Here is a 21,314-nt window from a genome sequence, read left to right as displayed (position 1 = left end):
CCTTCCTCATCTTTTCCCAAGGCTCAACATAACCATTCCTTCTGTTGTGCCCTCTTCCTTCTGGCCTTCCTTCATCCTGGACTGGCTCACCTTTGCAGATAAAAGAGAAACATTTCTGAGCCCAGATTTAAAACAGCATTTGCTTCTCCCAGTCAATCTACAGCAGTGGTTCTCAACCTTTCTAATGCTGCGACCCCATAATACAGTTCCCCATGTTGTGGTGACCTCCAACCACTTATACATCACCAGGTGCCAGGGGCGTGGCCAAAGAAAAGGGGGAAAAATGGCGGACAGCCTTGTTTGGCGACCCCCGTGAAATGGTCGTTCGACCCCAAATGGGGTCCCGACCCACAGGTTGAGAACCACTGAACTACAGGGAACAACAAGCTGTCTAGCAGATGAATAAAGGAAAGTTTGTGTGGTTTCCCTTCCTGCTTTTCGTCATTAACTCTCCTGTTAAAAAATCCTTTGAAAGGGTTGCATTGAAACTTAATTTGTCTCTGGGCAACAACATTTGAAGAGGTGGAGAGCTTAAATCCAAATCCTAGTATCTGCCTATGCCATGTCTACCTCCAGATAAATTATCTGTTGCTGCTTCCTCCTGGGAGTTAGGCCATGCAATCATTTTCTGGTACCAGGGTGATTATAATAGCTAGTCCTGCTCCTTGTGGTCTTGTTTTTGCCAGAAGCCACAGCCAATTAACTTTCTAGCTTTGTTTCTGCTAGATATTCTGTAAACAACAGCAGCTGGTGGGTAGATCTGGATGGAAACCCAGTACCAAAATTCATTCCTTGGCGGATTGGATTTTGTTTTATTACAGGAATCCTTAAGCAGCCACTGTGATGCCTATGCTGTTGGCTGATACAGTTTATTAACACCTCCTTAGATAACAGTAGCGTGAATCCAAAAATGCTCTTTCTATAGTGGAAACTGCCTTCCCATTATTGTTCAACTAAAGTGAAATGCAGAGAGACTGTTTTCCATATTTGAAGTCTTGCACACTTGTTTGCATAGAGCTGTTTGTTTCTTTGTGGGATTTCATTTCCTAATGGATTTCGTCATGCTGGATAATAGTGGTTAGAGTATTAAACTAGGCCTGAGAAAGCCATGTTCTGAACCTCATGAGTGACAGTTCTTATGAGAATAAAATAAAATAGAGAGCATATGGCTTTCAGAAAAGCTGAAGCAACAAATACTGTATATATTTTAATATATTTGTTTTTAACACTCTGACAGTAGACCCTAGAGTATGGATTATAAATACTGGCAAATAAAACTTGCTTTTTAAAATGTTACCAGCAATGTGTAAAAAACTGGCATTGTGTAGAAAGCCTAGGAAATCTATAGAATGTGTGACTTTTTAGGCAAAGTATGAAATATTTGTATTATTTTAATACGCTATATACTTTCTCTAGGCATTATGCAGAATGACAAGAACTGTTCAGGCAAAGTTTAAAAAGAGAGTCATAAAAAGGGGTAAGGTTAGGATTAGGATTAGCGTAACCCTAACCCTAACCCTTTATTGAAAAGAAGTATATGAAAATGAAAAAAGAAATGCAGTGTAAAATACTGGATTTTCTTATTGAAAAGAAAGAAGTAAACAGCACCATTGACCTGTTTTAACAAGGAAGGCTAGAATGACGTTTTAGTGGGGGTATTTTATACTTTGCCAGTTTGCCTTTTGGCATTGCATAGAATGGAAATGTGTGAAATATTAAGCACTTCATACCTTGATGTCCCATTTTTGGCATTCTATAGATTTCCTCGGCATTCTATAAAATGCCTAATTTCACACATTGACAATAACAAAAACATTTTAAATTAGCTATGCATGGAGATACACTCCAGCAGAAAACTGCTTTGTGCCTTAGTTGTTAGTACCACTTTTCCAATGAGGAATGTTTTTCACATTCTGTCATTAAGATTTGCTTTCCAATATTGAATTAGCCTTTTTGGTGAAGAGATAAACTGAGATAAACAAACAATAAAGTGTACCTAGAAAATGGAAAGGGGGCCAGATCAGAAAAGAAAGTAAGTATCACAAACCTGAAAATACTAGCAATTAATGAACTCCTTTTTTTTTTTGTTTGGTTCGATACTCTTCTTCCAATGAAAAAAATCCACCAGGACTTTGTGAAAAGCAGGTTAAAGAGCCAGGACTGAAGCTTGTGATTGGAAACTTTACTACTTTCAGTGAGTTGAAACATCTAGGAAAAATGAACGTCACCTTCAGGTTCATACTGAAGAGCCAGGTGAACGTGCTGTGGGAACACAGGCACTGAGTTGAATGTCAGCTCCACGAGAAGCCAACTTTTTTACAGAATAACAGAGTTGGAAGGGACCTTATAGGTCATCTAGTCCAACCCCCCCCCCACCCAAGCAGGAGACCCTACATCATTTCTGACAGATGGCAGTCCAGTCTCTTCTTGAAAGCTTCCAGTGCTGAAGGATTATCTATTTATCTATTTATTCAGCACACTGACTTCTCAATCTGATATTAACATCTTGGAAGATTCTAGAGCAGTGGTTCTCAACCTTTTTAATGTCGCGACCCCCTCCAACCGGTCATAAGTCGAGGATTAAACCGGTCATAAGTCGAGGACTTTCCCTGCCTGGGAGCGCTGCGCATGCGTGGTGCCGCCCCCTGCGCCGGTCGAGGTTAGCTGGCAAGCGGCAGAGACGGAGCAGGCCGACCACCGGCTGGGCCACCAGCTGGCCCAGCCCAAGGGAGGTAAGGCACTCGCCGGAAAAGGGGAAAAAATGGCGGACAGCCTTCCTTGGTGACCCCATGAAATGGTAGGTCGACCCCAAATGGGGTCGCGACCCATAGGTTGAGAACCACTGATCTAGAGCAAATAATAGTGAAATGGTGCTGTAAAAATCTTGGAAATAATTCCAAATCTTGGAAATAATTACCAAAGTCAGTGTGGATTTGTTGACAGCAAATCTTGCCAGACTTATAATCATTTTGTTTTTTATCTGGCACGTTCTTTATAGATCGTAGAAATAAAATATAAACTTATGCATTTTGACTTCAATAAAGCATTTATGTAAAATCTGCATTATGTGCTAATTGGCAAGCAAAGTAAATGTGGTTCTGACAATTAAGTTCATCCATAGCCAGCTTGAAAAATGTTTTCAGAGAGGGTTTATTAATAGTTGCTCATCAAATTGGAGAAAAGTATCAAACAGGACCCCACAAGTCTCAGGTCTTCTCTTCTGAGCTCAAAGGGTCTAGGACAGGGGTAGTCAACCTTGGCTCTTTTATGACTCGTGGACTTCAATTCCCAGAATTCCTGAGCCAGCTGTGCTGGCTCAGGAATTCTGGGAGTTGAAGTCCACGAGTCATAAAAGAGCCAAGGTTGACTACCCCTGGTCTAGGACAATTCACTCTAACCAACTCAACACAGGACAATTCACCAAGGGACAACTCGCTGCAGGACAATTTAACAATTCAACTCAATGCAAGATAACTGTGCTCTAGACCTATTCTTCTCTTAATATTATTAGGGCAACCATCTGCCTCTTCCTCCTTTCTTAGCTTTATTAAAATCGTTAGCACATGACTCTGATTCCTAGGAGACCCTGCGCCACTTGGGAAAACCGCCTAGGCAGAAGCCCAGAGAACCAGAGCTGTCTGTGCTGAAGTTGCGGGCCATGGTTGTGCCAAGGTCTGTTTAACTAAACCAGGCCTGGGCCTTCTGCTCTCCTTGCCAAAGCCAGCCCAGCTTAAGGGAGGTGAAAGTTCCCACCAGCCCACACTCCTTCTCCAAAGGCTTTCTCACAATTAATGTGCATTGGTAATCACATTATGTAGGGTTTTTTTAAATTTGTTTTGTTCCTTTGAGCCAGTGTTGACTCCTGATGATAGCCTGGACTGATTTCCTGCAGTTTTCTTGGCAGGGTTTCCGAACAATTGCCTCTTTTCTAGGGCTTAGAGAAAGTGTATGGCTCAAAGTCACCCCACTGGCTTTATGCCTGAGATGCAACTAGAACACACGTTTCCCCAGATAGTAACCTGATGCCTTAACAACTATGTTAAACTGGCTCTCTAATAAGTAGATAATGCAATTGAGTTAAGTTATTTCTTATGTGCCAAATACCTCACAATATCAAAGAGGAGTCAGTTATGATTGCTTTGCTGCTGAAATGTAAACCATTGTCTCACATGATTTGGGCTTGTCTCATAATTGTTGTACTTTGGGTCAAAATCCATAGATATGTGAACAAGTCTGCAGATTAAGGTCACCTATGTTCTTTCTATTACTTCTCCAGTAGTTGGAATCTAACCAAGCATGGATCTTTCATGTATGGAGAGTAGCCAGAAAGAATTTCATAAAACATTGGATAGATAAATTTATTTAGTTTAACATTAGTTTTACATTTTTAAAATTATTTAGAAATTTGAATAGGTACAGTATATGTAATTTTGTTAGCTAGACAGAGCCATTGGAATGGATGGCATAAGTTGTATAAAGAAACATTTACAATTAATTTGTGCCAGTAGATTGCCAGTATGTACCATTTGTCAGTAATTGCTCTTACCTCTTTGGAGTACTTTCCACTAATTGTATCCTTTTCAGGCATATTTTTTGTACACAACATCATGCATATGTTTCATTTTTTCCTTTATATCTAGTCATGCTAATTTGCTTGTTTAAAAGCTACTTCATAGATGGATGTGGCATTTGTTCTCTTTTAATGTAATTCTTTCTCTTCCCCTCTAAAAGTCTTCAACTTAGTTCAGAATTTCTGTCCTTATCTGTTTGTCTTTTTACTGTTGCAAATTAAAATGATTTCCAGATATAAAATCAACAATCCTTTTCTTCATAAATTAGATGTGACACCTTGGCTGAACAGGGATCTAGATTAGTCCCTCAAGAGAGTCATGAATTAGTCTAATGCTGAAAGCGCTAGCCGGTAGCTTTAAGAAGGGTTATCAAATATTTAGGAACAGAATTCTTTTAATGTCACTTCTAATATCTTGTGTGCTTTCTTTTTTTTTCTTTCTTTGCTCTCTTATTTCTCACCTAGTCAAAAGCTCTAAGAGAAAAATGGCTGATGCAGGGAATTCCTGCAAGTTCTCCAGCCGAGGAAGAAGCCAGGAAGAGACAGTCAGAAGAAGATGAGCTAAAAGTGAAAAACCTTGAAGGCAACATCCATAGGTAGGTCCACATCTTTTATTTTTACCTTAAGATATATTGCCCTCTTGTTACTGTCAGTGCAATGTAAAACAAAACAGTGTGATGTAGAAACAAAAATTCTTGGAGATTAAAAATCAAAGTCAAAGTTAGTGACTTAGTGACATTGTCTATGAATAAACTAATTATTTCATTGGGGGATGAATAAAGAATAAATATGATATCACTTTTATTAATTATATTTATAATCTGTGGTCTCCAGGAGTTGCTGAATTACAGCTCACTACAGCTCTTGAAATGCAGGATAGCTTGAAAAAGAGTGCATGCTGCTGAACTTGTATGAATTGGCCAGTACTCTTTTTTTTTTTAAAAAAAAAATTATTTTTAACCAACAAGACAAAACAGAACAAAGCAAAACATAACACACATACACACACAATATATACTCCTTTTTTTTACAGCAATTACGTAACGGTAATCTAATATTTACATTTCCCCCTTATTCTTTAAATATTTGTCCTTATAGCCCCATTATTTCTTATTTACATTTTTCTTCCTTCATGTTCTACTTCTTACTAAGAATAATTCATATTATTATTATTATTATACATTATTGTACACATATTTTCACTTTTGACCTTTCCATATTTATTCTCCTCTATTATTTCTAGTCTCCAACCAGACATACACCTTGTTCCATACTATATAATACTCTGTGTCTTCCTTTTCTTTTATCTCTTTTGTTAATTTGTCCATCTCAGCACAGTCCAGGATTTTTCTTATTACTTCTTCCTCTGATGTATATTCTCATTTTTCCAGCACTGTGCATATGCTATTCTTGCCGCCGTTATTATATGTAAAATTAAGTACCATATTTCTTTACTATATTTTTTATTTAAAATACCCAACAAAAAGATCTCTGGTTTCCAGTCTACAGGTTGGTCTATTATTTCTTGGATCCATTTTCTTATTGTAGACCAATATTTTTTTGCAACTGGGCATGTCCACCATAGATGATAATATGTTCCATGTACTTTTTTACATTTCCAACATGTTGGCGAATTATTCTGGAACATCTGGCCAGTACTCTTATTTGTTGGAGAAAAGCTCTTTCATTAGCTGAAGATCAAGAAGAAAATACATAAATAACTCATATCTGATATAAAATAGGAATTTTGTCTGGAGTTTGAAAAGGCTTAAGGCTACAAATATATATTGCTTGAAAGTAAAATCAGACGGATTTACATTTGAAGATATTTTTATAGGCTTGCAATGAAAATGAGAAAAGTAAAGAGCACTGGAATCAGATTCATTTCTGTTTTTATTATAACCCAGTAGAATATTGGAAAGAAATTGTATAAAGTTGTTAGTCATCACCTTACTTTATCCCAGCTGCTCTTTTATGACTGTTAAGTGAACACTTTTCTCACTAGATCTTCATCCAAGCTTTGACAGATGTATTGATATTTATGAGCATGATCAGAAAGATACTTACTTTGTTTTCATATTATGGTTACTCAGAAAATTGTATCTCCATATCATTCATTGTATGAATCCCTTTTTAAGAAAAATATCCAGGCGTGACAAAATAACAGCAGTCTGAACAGAGCATTAATGTAATGCTGTATGATCTGGAACCAAGTCTTGTCAATTTTTCATCTCTGCATTAAAGAAGGTATAAACTGCAGAAGTGAACTAAGATGAAATCTCTCATGAGTTGAGATCAATCCCTGTTAATTATGTGGACATAATTTATCTTGATGACAAGATAAGAGTAATTTACCACTGCTTTCTTCTAAAGTTATTTTTTAATCTTATCAGTGTAGTTTGGAGCTTTGGGATTTTTTTAATGACCCCTGATCCAATATAAATTGATTGATTGATTATGTGCCATAAGGTTGATGTCTACTCTGAAAAACCATATACATAGATTTTATCCATAATAAGCTTTCTCCAACCAGATCTTTCAGGTTCTCGGTAGTGCCCTATTGCCACTCAATTGACACTATCCATCTTGCTGCTTCTTCTCTATATTTCTATTTTTCTAGGCATTATAGACTTCAAATACTAATTTATTAATTCAAATATTAATCAAATACATACCTTCCTAGCCTTAGTTCTGCCACTCTTTATGAACTAAATATGTATTGTTTTATTTCTAGTTAAAACAAACTCTTCACAAATCTTAAGTAAATGAACCTGTAGAAGAAAAAAAGGCAGATAAAATAAAAATTGAAAAATGGCTCTTTAAAGGCATATCAGGATTTCAAGTATTATTATTAATTAGATTTTTATCCCACCACTAAAGCAAACAAGCTCTCTGATCATCTTGCAAATCTGGTAGGTAGGTAGGTAGGTGGGTGAATGGATGGATGGATTAGGATTAGGATTAGGATTCTTTATTGGCCAAGAATGAATTGACACATAAGGGTTAGATAGATGATAGACAGACAGACAGATAGGATCCCTTCTGGCAGTAACCATCTAAAGTTTACACCTTTTCCATTAACTTTGTTGTCAAAAAGTAATATTGTTTTCGAGTGTCCCTTGTTCGCTTAGGAATCTGCTTCAACACCACAATTTTTTTGTTTTTGTATTATAATGGGTCATCTCTAACTCTTCTCAGTATCTCATCTCTTATTGTTTCCTTTACAAATCTTACATGAATTTCTCTAGGCAATTTGATATTTCCTCACATACCTTGAATTCATTCGAAATATTTCATCAATTTCCATTTATATCTCTGCTCTTATCTGTTTTTAGAGCCTCCGCCAGTAGATCAATAATCACTTCTGCTATATCTGCAGGTATATTCTGAAATCTTAAATAGTGTACAACTTTCTCCATTTCCAAGGCTGCAACTACTCCTTCTAAACTTTGATTTCCTTGTTCTAGCCTTTCATTTTCTTCCATTAATCCCTCCATTTTTTTATCCTTTTCTTCTGATTTATCTTCCATTTTCTGAATTTTTTGTTCATTTTTGGCAATCATTTGTTGATGGGCATCAACCTGTGTCTTTATATCAAACATTTGCTCATTTAGCTTATTTAAGTTGTTTTTTGTCTCTTCCTGATTTTTCTGCATTGTTTCTTGAATTAGCTAAAGCATGGCTTGCATCTCTTTTTGAAAATTATTTGTTTTTTCTCATTGTAACATTGTTTCAATAGATTCCTGACTTGCTGGGCTAGATGTTCCAGAAGAGGGTGCAGAAGAGGTTTTTTTCGTGATTTTCATGAGATTTGGTGCACTCATTTTTCAATTGAGCAGGTTTGTAGATCCACAAAGAGAAAAGGAAAAAGGAAAAAAAAAGCCAACTACCTTAGGCTATAATCCAACTGTGAAACAAGCCAACTGCTTTAGGCTAATCCAAATGTTCCAATTAGTTTAAAGATGTAAAAAGCCCTCTATTTCCAAATAGTTTCTATTATGGTTATATCCAGGATCAAACGATATGATTGTAGAAGGTCTTTTCTAGCATAGAGTCACGTATAGTTCTTTTTGTTTACAGCAAATGTTAATTCAAGGTCAGCAACTTTTCCAATTCTTTTGATGTTATTGTAGTATCTCCTCTCACCACTAGATGTCCTTATTTACTGTATTGTCTATATCCAGTTTTAAAAGTTCATTTTAAAATGCTTTCTCACAGAAAATAAATTTTAAAAAATTCCACGTTGTAAAGGTTAGCCAAATTTTCTTTAAATCAGTCACAGTTTCATTTTTATATATTCTTTCGTATTCCTTAATTTTGTTCCCCCATTTAAAATTTTTTGCCGCTTTTGACTCCCTTCTTCCCAAGTCTTCCTGGAGTCTTTGCTTTGAAAATTTATCCAATTAGGGGATTTTTATTTCTAAGTCCACAGGGAAGAGAAATAAGAAACAATCTCATCCAGATCTCAGCACATTGCTGACAATCAGCTGTTCGGCAGCATGCCGCAACTCTTCACTTTTTTCCCAGTTGTCTGCATTTACAAGCAGCCTTTCTTCCATCTATTTGAAGAGGTTCCTCAATTCATTTGGGCTGATTGCCATCGGCTCCAAGCTTCCAAGGCTTCCCTTCCTCTTCGTTGCCTCTGCAAGACAACTTTCCGACCCCTTGGGGTCTCCAGACGGAGCAAAATCAGGCTAGGAAACCAGAGCCCCAATTTCTTTTATCATCATGACACCAAACTGGAATAAACTGTGGTCATGCTTCTTACGTTTCACATTGCTATTGTAATTCTGTCTTTGCAGCTTCTGATTTTCTTTTCCTATATGTCAATGTCAGCAATTAGATGCCCCAAAGCTTTAATCTAGGCACATCATAACTATCATTACTACTATAAAAGATCCTCAGCTCTTCATCAATAGCATGTAGAGTGTGATCCAACTTGAGGGTCCCGTCATTCAGCAATATATTATCAATAATTTTATATTTTCTTTCCATGTGATTTTCTTGGAAAATGTACAGGAATGTTTTACTGTTACCTTCGCCTGCACAGTCCCAAAGGTGTGTTTTCCAAAAAGCAACTGAATTTCTTTTTTTTTTTTTCCTAACTTCAATTAGAACTGAAGAATCTTCTTGGACATCTCATTTTTTTCAAAGAAAAAAAAAAAGAAAGTCCAGTTTCTTTGGAAAAATCATCTGTGGGACAACCATGACCTGGATAGAATAGAATTCTTTATTGGTCAAGTGTGATTGGACACACAAAGAATTTGTCTTTAGTGCATAAGCTCTCAGTGTACATACAAGCAACAAGTGATAAATCATAATCATAAAATACAGTCATCACAAATCATAAAAAACAATATTCAGTGATAGTCATAGGATACTACATAAGCAATCAACATAAATCAGAATAGGATACTAATAAAAGCAACATAAATCATAAGATACAAAGTTATGGTCATAAGGAGCAAAGGAAATAGGATGGTTGAGAATCTCCATAGACATCTCCTGCACAGTATTAATTGATACTTTTGGCATTATTATTTAAGTGATCATCTGCCTCCAGAATCTCCCAATATTGCTGCCTAATTATTTTAACTGGGCAGCTAGAATGACCCTCATGTCTTGGATAACACTACTTGTTCTTTGCTCATTATTCCCATGAATACCTCCACCCTGCCATGATGAGGTAGTACAGCAGGTCTTGGGAGGGATATACTGGAGCTCCCATCTTGTTTTTCCCTAGAATACCTTCTTAAGATGTGCTATAACACAACACAGGATTGTTCCAGAGATGCTGTAGGGAAGAAATGCCAGCGCCAATGCTGGCTATTCTTTCCACACATAATTCCCCTGGAATAATGCCATAAAGCGAATGGAAAATATTCCAGACTTGGCAAGAAAAGCAAATAGCAGTATTATTAGAAGAGTTAAGTTTGAAAATATGAGTGAAATTCCTCTGAAGGACTGTAGAACATGAACCGGACAAGAAAAGTTCAGTTAATGAAACTAGAGTTTAGGTTTTTTAATCAAGATATTATTGGAGGCATACTAAAATATACAGATAATAGGACTGAAAGAGAGTATAGAGTTAGGGCATAAAGCAAGCATCCAGGATGATCCTCTGGAAATGAAATCATGTATATTATCAAAAGAAGACTTTCCCTGTGAAGCTGTTAAGTCTAGACTCTAGAGCAGTGGTTCTCAACCTGTGGGTCGGGACCCCATTTGGGATCAAACAACTATTTCATGGGGGTCGCCAAACAAGGCTGTCCGCCATTTTTCCCCCCTTTGGCCACACCCCTGGCACCTGGTGATGTATAAGTGGTTGGGGGTCACCACAACATGGGGAATTGTATTATGGGGTCGCGGCATTAGAAAGGTTGAGAACCACTGCTCTAGAGGGAGAGCCCTTTAAAACACCAAGCATTTACATTTCTATAATATTTGGGGCATATAAATAATAAAGTTGGTTCAGTACTGATACTTGATAAAGTCCTACTAGGAACAAAGAACTTACATAAACAAATAATGCAACATATGCTCAAAGCCTATGTGTTTTATGAATGCTGACATTTTTATTCTGTAATAAGGAAGACTAAATTCATCATTCAGAGAATCTTGGCATATTTTTTTTAACCAAGTTGTTAACTCCCATGTCTGGGGAAAGATTGGCTGGACGGTATGAACTCTAAATATAATAAGAAGGCAGACTAGTATTTTCATTCCTCAAGGATCAATGTATACAGTACTTGATTCCTATGATCAGTTGCTAGATACATGATGACTGTATTTATCAGTGCACTAAGTTATGGCTGAAGAATTGAATTATTTCTTCTTTTGGGATTTTTTGCTGAAAAAAGAAAGGAATGAACTTGTGATTATCAGATTTGATTACTAGGAAGGACAGATTATGGAAAAAAGAAAAATATGATGAACCTTAGAGAGGATAAAATATAAACATATTTATAACCAATGTTAAGACAATCAGGAGAAAGTTCTTTGTGACATTTTTGTCCTTTTAGCTCTTCTTCACTTACTACTTTTCTCTAGCCTTACTTTCAGCTTAAAATATATACTGCTTTTACACTATTAAAAGCATTAATAAAAACTTTTTTAAAAAAGAATTGTTTCTACAAAAACATTTTCTTCAGTGCAATATAATAGAAAAGTGGAGTTTTATTATAGTACAATTGTTTTGGTGCATCTAGATTTGAAAGAAATTATTTAATAATCATATGAATGAGTCTTGATTTTGAGTGAATGTGGAGGCTGACAGCTCTAAATTGCATTTTGATGTAAAAAAAACCCCAAAACAGCATTGTTATGTGATGATGCAGCCACTAAATGACCTAGAACAAATGAATTCCAAAAACTCTTAAGAAACTCAGCAGGGTTGTCCAGGCCTGATTTAGGCAGTTATCTGATATTAATAGAATGTACATCAGATCTCAACTTAAAATAGAAATAGAGATCACTGGCCAATATTTTGACCTGCAAATTCTAATGTATGTACTGGATTTAAGCTTCCTACCTAGTTCTATCCAGTATGATGGATGCATGCTTTTTTTTACACAATACAGAGTAAGATGATTCAGGAAAGCTATGGTGTACACTGAACTTTCCTTAGGCACTTTAGTTTTCGATGGAGTGTTTGTTGTAATGTCAGTATATCTCTTGGGATTGCTGTCCAATCTGCAGGTTCTTACAATATGGAAATTCCTCAAATTCCGTTTTATTTGAATGCACAACATTGGAAAGGCTTATATTTTAAGTACATAAGTATGAATTGCTATATGCTTTGAAGTGATGATGGGGAGTTGTATACAGCTATAAAACATTAAGTGTTAGTGACACATAGGAATTTTAAAATACACTCTTGGTAGTATTACAAAATGTGGCAGATATGTTTACTTAGTAACTAAATTGGCAGTGGCTCTCTGTACCTGGTTTAACACCAGAGCTTATTTCTAATTCATGGATAAGAATTATCTGTTCAAAAGCTTAAGGTTCATTCAGCTTTTAAAGTGTTCATATGATGAAAAAAATGTGAGTTTCATTGATTTTTTTTCACATCCCACATTTCTGTGTTCAGTTCAAATATTCCCCAATAAAAATATTTTGAAGTATAATTCTTAATGTGAGAACTACATTACAGAATTGGGGAAAATATACAAATCAAAGAGGAGTTGTATTCCAATCCATATATTTGTCCACAAAGTACAAGTTAGCTAATATTATTTGAATACACTATAAAAAAACCAAATTAACTATTTCTCCAGCTGAAATGACAGCTACACAACCATTGTGTACCCATGGTTTTGATAAGATATGTCAAAAGTTTTGAAGCTTTCGGAGATACAATAAAATATCTATATGACAACTTCATGTCTTCCTCCCAATGGCCAATCACAAATGGAAAGCAGGTTTGAAAGAAGCTATCTTGTTCCGTGTTGTTCCTTGCAATGCACAATGCAATAGATTCCAATGTTAAAAATCAAGCTGCTTCTGTTGGAGAAAGTGCAATGAAGTCAGTAAAGGTTGAAAATGGGGATCACGTGACCGTGAGACCTTTTTGACTGTCATAATTGTGGGCCAGTTGCCAAGTGCCTTGAATTGCAATCATGTGACTGCAGGAACACTGTGACAGCCATAACATCAAGTATTTTCTGGACAAAGTCTCCTTGTTCAGTGCCACTATAACTTCAAACAGTCGCTGAACAAGTAGTTGCTAAATGAGGACTACCTATAATATAATTGTTTGAATGTGGGGGATTTAACACAACCCAGATACTTCGCATATGTTTATATCGTTAATGTTACAAAATTTTTCCTATTGGAGGAGAATTACAACTAAATCTGTTCATATGTCCAGACACTACAAAATTACTGATTTGAGAATATACGAACTATGTCCAAAATATTTTAGAATTAGTTAGACATGGAGAGTCATTCCATTGCAATTGTATGAATTGCCAGAATCAAGAGCTTTATTAAATATATATGTATTAAAAATCTAATTGAGATAACAGGATTTAAGCTTCTACTGAAGTTTATAAGTCATAACTGCTATTGTAATGATTACAATAAAGAACAGATATAAAGTGTTTGGGATATTTTTAACTGATCAAAATCTACACTGAGTAAGTTGCAACAATTGTGTTAATCACCTCTGACTTCTAATAGAGTTGGAATTATTGCAAGCACAAACTTAACATTATTTTAATTTCCATTTAATTAATTTATTACAACAGTAGATTTGTGTTCTGCAGATACTAATTGAGTTTCCTACTTATTTGAGGCAAACAGTAAGGAATAAACTCTTCCCTCGCCCCCATCTCTCCCCTTCTCCCCATTGCTCTTTTACAGATAATCTGGTTTCTAAGTCATGCAGGTTAAATACATGTTTTGCAATATTTAATTTTGTGGTTGACAACATCTGATCTTAACAAAAAATGCTAATTCGCTTGAAGAAGACAAGCCCTAGAGTGAAATCTCCTTAGGGCATGGTGCATTACAGATAGAACTCCAAAGAATCTTCCATTTATTGATTTTGAATATTTCATAACTGATTATCTGACAAAACCTGATCAGCTCTTTTAAAACTTTGACAACTCTTGCTCTCTTTGAGTTCTTAAACTATGTAATACTGAATAGGAATCTTCATCAATGCTGCTTATTAACTGTTTCTCTGGCTGAAGCTGATTTTTGAACTGGGGAAAACAAAGGCAACCCTTTTGTTCACCAAGACTGTGCTTAAACTCAATTATAAGGCCTCAGCAGCTTACCTGGACTCAATGTTAATGCCAGCTCTTGAGCTTATTTTCGAAAAGCAGCTCAACATGGAAGCTGCTATTCAATTTTTGCATCATTGGGCCCAAGAAAACCTGCAGTTTTGAGAACCCCTCATATGTACAGTATAGCCACTGTTGACCAAACCATTTGTAGCCCAATGTTCATATGTTGCAGCTTTCCAGATAGATAACAAATCCTGGCAACTGGGAAAATTAGGAGAATATTTAGCCCTCGTTTATCACCATACTGTAAACTTAGCTTAGTGAGCCACTAATTATGCAGTCCCCCTTTTATCTATAGTCCCCCTTTTCAAAGTAATTTGTTGTTGTAGACCTTTAAACGTGTGTCAAAAAAGTGCAGTTATCTTATGCATTTGAGTAACTAAGTACAAATAGTATTTACTACTTGCCCTGTTGTGGATGACGCCAGTGGAAAAAAAGATCAAGTGCCTCATTGACTAGAATATGGTTACACTGAACACAATGGAGCCCTACAGAGATGCATAACGCAGGGTGTCCATAGCTGTACAACAGGACCGTGGGGTTATTGCTGAACACAGACTCCTGCAGAAAATGTAATGCATAAAGAAAACACAGAGCCTGCACAGAACCCACCATTTGTGCAAATGAATGAAGAGTCCTTATGTGGTGTTTTGCTCAGGCAAAGTAGAGAATCGTTTTCCCAGAACGTGCATAGTGCAAAAATAACAACCGTGGGGAGAGGGGAGTCTAGGGAGCACAAACAATCACCCTCATTCATGCCCAGGAAGGGGAAATCCACACAGTCTCTGTGATATCATTGTTTCCATTTGTTTATTTATTGTTCTACATTAACAAATTCATATTGCTGCTGAATTTAGTAAGTCCAATAGAATCGGCTTGTTCTGCGAAAAGTTCATGAGGACAAATCTTTACAGATAGCTTGGGACACTCTGAAATATTAGATTAATTTCAGCAAGAAAGAAAACACTGGGAAATTAGTTACCCAGTACTGCTGGGAAAGTTGTAGGAAGCAGAATTTATGTATGTTTAACCAAACAGCCATTGAATCCTAAGTCTGGCCTTGCATTGAACAGACTGAGGGGCAGATCAAATGCACATAGCAGTCTTGGTGGTAGAACTGTGTGTAATGCTTCAGGACTTTTGAATACCATGCTCAGAACAAAAGTAAGTCATTCATCTGGGGTATATCCCACCTTCCCTCCAAAATCTGATCACAGCATACATATTACTCCCTCCTTTATTTTTCCTCGGAGCATGTAAGAGTGATCTAATGAACTTCCATAGCTGTGGTCTGGAATCTAGTCTTCCTGGTTCTAGCTCATTATGTTAACTACTTGAGATGTCAGAGAAGTATGCTTGACTGTATCTGTTGTCACTGATTATCAAGCCCAACTATTATTCTTACTCCTCCATAATATTCAGCATTCAGCTAGCATCTCAAATAAAAATCAAGATGCAAATATGCTGACCTCTTTGTGTCATAAAATTTGATTCCTGGATTACAAGAAAAAAAGGGTATAGCTTTAAAAATAGGGACTTAACCTACCTTTTTAAATTGCTTGTAGCTTTCATTCAGATTTCTTTCTTCTTAAAAAAAAAAACAGCCTACAGTTGTGAACTTGCATTCAAAACATGTCCTATGCTATAAAGAGCTAAAGTAAACAGAAATAAATAAGATGTGAACGCTAAAGTGATAAATAGGTAGTTCATACAAAAAAGAAGACAGCTTTTATTGAAACTTCTTTTTTCCTTTTTTTGCTGCAAATGCATAGGTGGCTGGATGTAAAAGAAATGGAACCTTCTAAAACTGTTATGCAAAAAATGTTTCTAATAGGAAGATTGGTTGATAATGGTTTTCAGCTTAGGTTTTCTTCTGATATTTTATTTTTACATTATTGGTCAGGTGCTTAGAATCTTCTTGGAATTCAGTGGCATATATATTACAGAAATATTTTTTAAAAAAATGAATATCTACATTCTTATGCAAATTAATCTGGAGATTAAGTTAAAAAAAACAGTAAGCAAGGATGAAATACTTGTGATATATAGTAATAATAGCCTGGAAACAGGCTGATATATTTATTTCTACTTTTTATTTTATTTTTTACCAAATCCAGTTCAATCAAGCATGAAGCTATCAGTCCAAGCCATGTCTAAGTTTCAGATTAAAAAGAACAATAAGTAAAAGCTAGGGTGACTTTGGTTTTGCAATCCCATTCTTTTACTGTACATATATCCTTTCTTCCTGTCTAACTATTCCTAGTATTCTATGTCTACTTAATAAAATTAAACTAGAGATTCCCTTTGTAGCCATATGGCATAATTTTTGTTGTTGTTAATTGCGAAGTCGTGTCCGACCCATCGCGACCCCATGGACAACGTTCCTCCAGGTCTTCCTGTCCTTTACCATCTTCTGGAGTCCATTTAAGTTCACACCTACTGCTTCAGTGACTCCATCCAGCCATCTCATTCTCTGTTGTCCCCTTCTTCTATTGCCCTCAATCTTTCCCAGCATGGCATAATTAGATCATTGCTAACAGTAATATTCTAACAAAAGCTAGTGGAAATACCAAGTTTCTTATTTTATGCTTATATAGTAGTACCTGAGTACTTGTCCTTAATTGGTTCCAGGAGGCGTGGCAAGTACTAAAAAGGTCGAGTACCAAACAAACGATGTGACTTATCCCATGATGCTTTGTTTTGTCTGTGAAAGACTTCCTGTCTGTCCCTTTTCCTATGTCAGTGACCTTCCCAGCATTGCCAATTTTCTGTCCATTCTCTGTGGCTGTCCCCCACTTCCTTTTGCAGTACGTCAAATACCAAACAAATGATGAGTACCGGGACAACATTTTCACATCAAAATGCGTTACATACCGGATTCGACAAGTTTTGAAGCAGTCGAGCAAAAATTAATTATGTTGAAATTATAGAGATAATTTCAACAGGCTTCCAGAACTGTTGTACATTTAAAAAGAAAAGTGAATTTGCATTCATTTTTACAAATATTTCTCCTGTGTTTTAAGAAGAGATATTCCTGATAGTCATGCATTTTGGCACAATTCTGATAATGTGTTCATTGGCATGATGCACGTTCCATTTCCACAAACATTGTGATCTCTTTTTGAGTTGCAAAAATCAGAAAGGTTACAGGCACTGCCTTATAATACGTTGTGTTTTGTGCTAATTCTTCGAGCTCATTTTAAAATTTGAACGTACCACATTCCTATCCTTACTTTTTAATTCTTTAATTTCTGCCAGCGTATAGAAATTTATCTAGTACACATATCGTACTCTCTTCCAAAATTAGAAAACTATTTGGTTGGCTTGTGCTGAGATTTCTTGGCTCAAAATTCACTGGTGGCAAAACTGATATTTGAGTGTAATAGATATGAGTTGCCCACCTCTAGGGCTGCAAAATGTTATCAAGTCTGAGATTAAAAGTGCACCAACCAATCTTCTTCCTTCCCTCAGATTACGTGAGGTAGATATTCAAGTGTGTTAATAGTTGGCTTAACTGTCCTCTTAAGTCAATGACTAACTGGCTTCCCAGGAATAAGTTCAGAATGGCATGTAAATGTGTGAACTTGAATTCTCTGGCGTCTTGCAATGGACCCTGAATAGAGTTCAGGGAGGCTCAGTGGATACCTTCTGCAGCTGCCTGTAAAAAATAGTTTTCTAAATTTAGGAAGGCTGTTCCATTCCAGGTGTGGCAGCTTGTAAATAATTGCTTGTGAATTATCACAGACATCAAAAGGCCAGCTGCTACAACAATACTTCAAAGGACATTTGTAGGACTGAAAATTACATGTTCCTCTATTGCTAGTTTTTCGTAACTTTCTTGTTTATCAGTTTGGCTGCTAAAGGACTGTACGTGTGAAATGGGTCTATGACAGGGGTTCTCAACCTTGGCAACTTTAAGACTTGTGGATTTCAACTCCCAGAATTCCTCAGCCAGCAAAGCTGGCTGAGGAATTCTGGGAGTTGAAGTTCACAAGTCTTAAAGTTGCCAAGGTTGAGAACCCCTGGTCTATGACAATTCGCCATGGCCAACTCACCTCAGCCAACTCGCCGTAGGACAAGAGTTACAGTAACATCAAAGAAACGGTGGAATAGAATCATTAAAAAAAAGAATGCAAAAGGAGGGACAGAATGAAATGTGAATGACAAAAATTAAAATATTTTTTAAATTTATTTTAAAAAATGAAATTGCATTGTTAAATTGTCCCGTGGCGAGTTGTCCTGTGGCGAGTTGGCCACAGTGAGTTGGGTGCGCCAAGTTATCCCATTCCAGTGTGAGACAATTCTGTGAAGCATAGGAAAACAGGCTGCACTTCAGATTCAATCTCCAGAAAGTGGCTCAGAGCATACAAGGATGCAAACATATCTACTCTGCAATATCTTAAAGCAGCCACATCCGTTCCCAGAATTCTACAGCAGCTGTTACATGAACCTGGGGAAAGATGTGGCTGCTTTAAAGAGTTAAAGATAGTTGCTACCGAGTACAGGTAGTCCTCAACTAATGACCACAATTGAGTCCAACGTTTCCGTTGCTAAACAATATTTATTTATTTATGAGACTTATATACCGCTTTAAGTGAAAGCACTCTCTAAGCGATGTACACCAGTAAGCAATGTATATATATATTTACATTGCCCCCAACAATTTTACTGCAGTTGTTAAGTGAATCACTGCAGTTGTTAAGTTAGTAACAAGATTGTTAAGTGAATCTGGCATCCTCACTGACTTTGCATGTCCGAGGGCTGCAAAAAGTGATCACAATAACCCAGGGACACTGGGTTAACATGAATCTGTTGCCAAATGTCTGAATTTTGATCATGTGAACACAGGGATGCTGCAATAGTCCTACGTGTGAAACACGGTCATAAATCACTTTTTTCAGTGCCATTGTAACTTCAAATGGCCACTAAACAAACTGTTGTAAGTTGAGGACTATCTGTATTAGCACTTCAAGGCAGTAATACAAAAATGGCTGAGTTCACACTACACTACATAGTATGCAGAAAGTTCTTTTTTGCATTACTTTCTGTCTTCCTCAACTATGGAACTTTACTTTGGGTGTCTGTGTATATATGTGCCTTTGAGTCAAGGTTAGTTCCTGGTGATTATGTGGGCAGTCCTGTGGTTTTCTTGGCAAGGTTTTGGTAGTGGTTTGCCATTGTCTTTTTCCTGGAGCTGAGAGAGAGAGATGGATTGGTCCAAGGTTACCCAGCTGACTTTGTACCTAAAGTGGGACTAGAACTCACTGTCTCTCATTTCTGTTCTGGTGCCTTCACTATTGTAACAACTACACTATACTTGGCTCTATGATGGATCCTTACTAAGTTTTCTTTTACATACTTGTTACACTGTGCTCATATAGTCAGCTGTTATAATATGATCAAGTAAATCCTCCAGTGTATAGTTTTATAAATGAAAAAGGAGTATGGTAGGTAGTATTTGAATTGGCCAATATGTTTTAGTATTTATAGTTGCAGTACATACTACATCAGGTTATTTTAGCATTAAAGATGGGACAAGATTGCTCTTAACTGGCGTGAGTTATATGTGTGGTCAACACTAGCTGTCCTTTCCTGGATGAATGTAAACTGATTGGAAATCTATTAGTTTGTGTGTATGTGTGTGTCTGTTGGACTAGACAGTTCCAAAATTTTTACAACTCTGATCTCAGGTAGCCTGAGGACTTCAGCTAGGCTACAATCATTTGTCTCATTGGCTGTGAGATTTCAAGTATGATAAGCATATGCTAAGTACCTTCGAGCAAATGTGAGACTAGTCTTGAATACACAGAGTGGATGTACTCACTCATAGGTACAGCTTTTTTTTGATCTCATGGTGTAATATAAATTGGAAAACAGGTCTTTAGTCTAAAAGCTGAAAGATGTAGCAGGAAGAACTGATGCTATCTCAGACAGTGGTGGAATGGAGAAGGAGCTTGGCTGTTGGGCTTTAGGCTAGAAATGCCTCTGGTGCAATAATTGAGAAATGGCAGTTTTGATGTGGAGAGGAAGAGTATAGTTTGCAATCATGACATTTATAGCTTTGGAATTTATAATGAATGCGGTTGCTACTCAGTACATGATAACATGCAAAAACTGTAGCTTTTTTCTTTCCTCTTTTATCTCTTAACATTTTCCTCTACATTTCTCTGCCCAACTTGAAGGTCAATCAGAAGCACTAATTAACAGTGTTTTCTGGGATGCACATTTGCTTTTGCATATAATCTCTAGTCTAGAATGTTTCTCCTTTACAATCAGCCGCCTCTGTAGCTGAAGCAGATGTTCAAAGGAGTACAAATACCAAATATTTCTTTTCATATACAAATCCCATTTCATGTGTGCCTTCTCAAGTAAATCAAATTTATTCTCAGGCGTTGCAGCAAAGCTAGGAAGATGATGTGTTGCAATCACTGTTGAAATGCCTAATCGCTATTTAAGCTTTGCAGAGCACAATCAGAGCTGTACTTGGTGAGTTCTGTGGTGTTTTGTCTCCACATGTGCAGTTGCACAGTGTATATAGGTGTTGCAAACTTTGAAATCAAAACATTAAGAAATCAAAAGGTATAATCTAGACTGTACTACATGCATACCTATGAGTGTGCATAATATAATCTATTCTACATTTTATGGGGCTTGCTGATCAAGTTTTGGAGAGTTGTTAATACTATTATACAATTTGCTGAAACATGTACTTGAGGCTTTGTAGAAGATTGTATTGATCCAAAATTTACAATTTTCCATGTTGTCTGTTTCACCACTGTCTTCCTCCTGATCTTTCTTCATTTGTCTGTTACACACACACACACACACACATACACACACACACACACACACACACACACACACACACACACACACACACACCTCCTTTCAGCCAGGAGATCAAAAAGTAAGGCCCACTTGAATGAAATTCTCTTTCTCTGAGGAAGAAG

The 21,314-nt window shown here is 36.6% G+C and overlaps 1 protein-coding gene across 7 annotated transcripts in view; it reads left to right on the top strand.

Moving 5' to 3' along the window:
• Nucleotides 1–21,314, top strand: part of PALM2AKAP2 (PALM2 and AKAP2 fusion) — a 260,194-nt gene that overhangs the window by 70,929 nt on the left and 167,951 nt on the right. For all 7 annotated transcript variants that reach the window (XM_039334431.1, XM_039334428.1, XM_039334430.1 and 4 more), the window contains one exon: nt 5,036–5,166. In XM_039334431.1, coding sequence (XP_039190365.1) covers nt 5,036–5,166 — 131 coding nt within the window. The remainder of the gene's footprint in view (nt 1–5,035; nt 5,167–21,314) is intronic.

This window comes from Crotalus tigris, unplaced genomic scaffold (genome assembly GCF_016545835.1).
Source record: "Crotalus tigris isolate CLP2741 ecotype Arizona unplaced genomic scaffold, ASM1654583v1 scf7180000017630.2799268, whole genome shotgun sequence".
NCBI classification, from domain to species: Eukaryota; Metazoa; Chordata; class Lepidosauria; order Squamata; family Viperidae; genus Crotalus; species Crotalus tigris.
The sequence above is the reverse complement of the archived record's forward strand: the minus strand, read 5'-3'. Positions and strand labels throughout refer to the sequence as shown.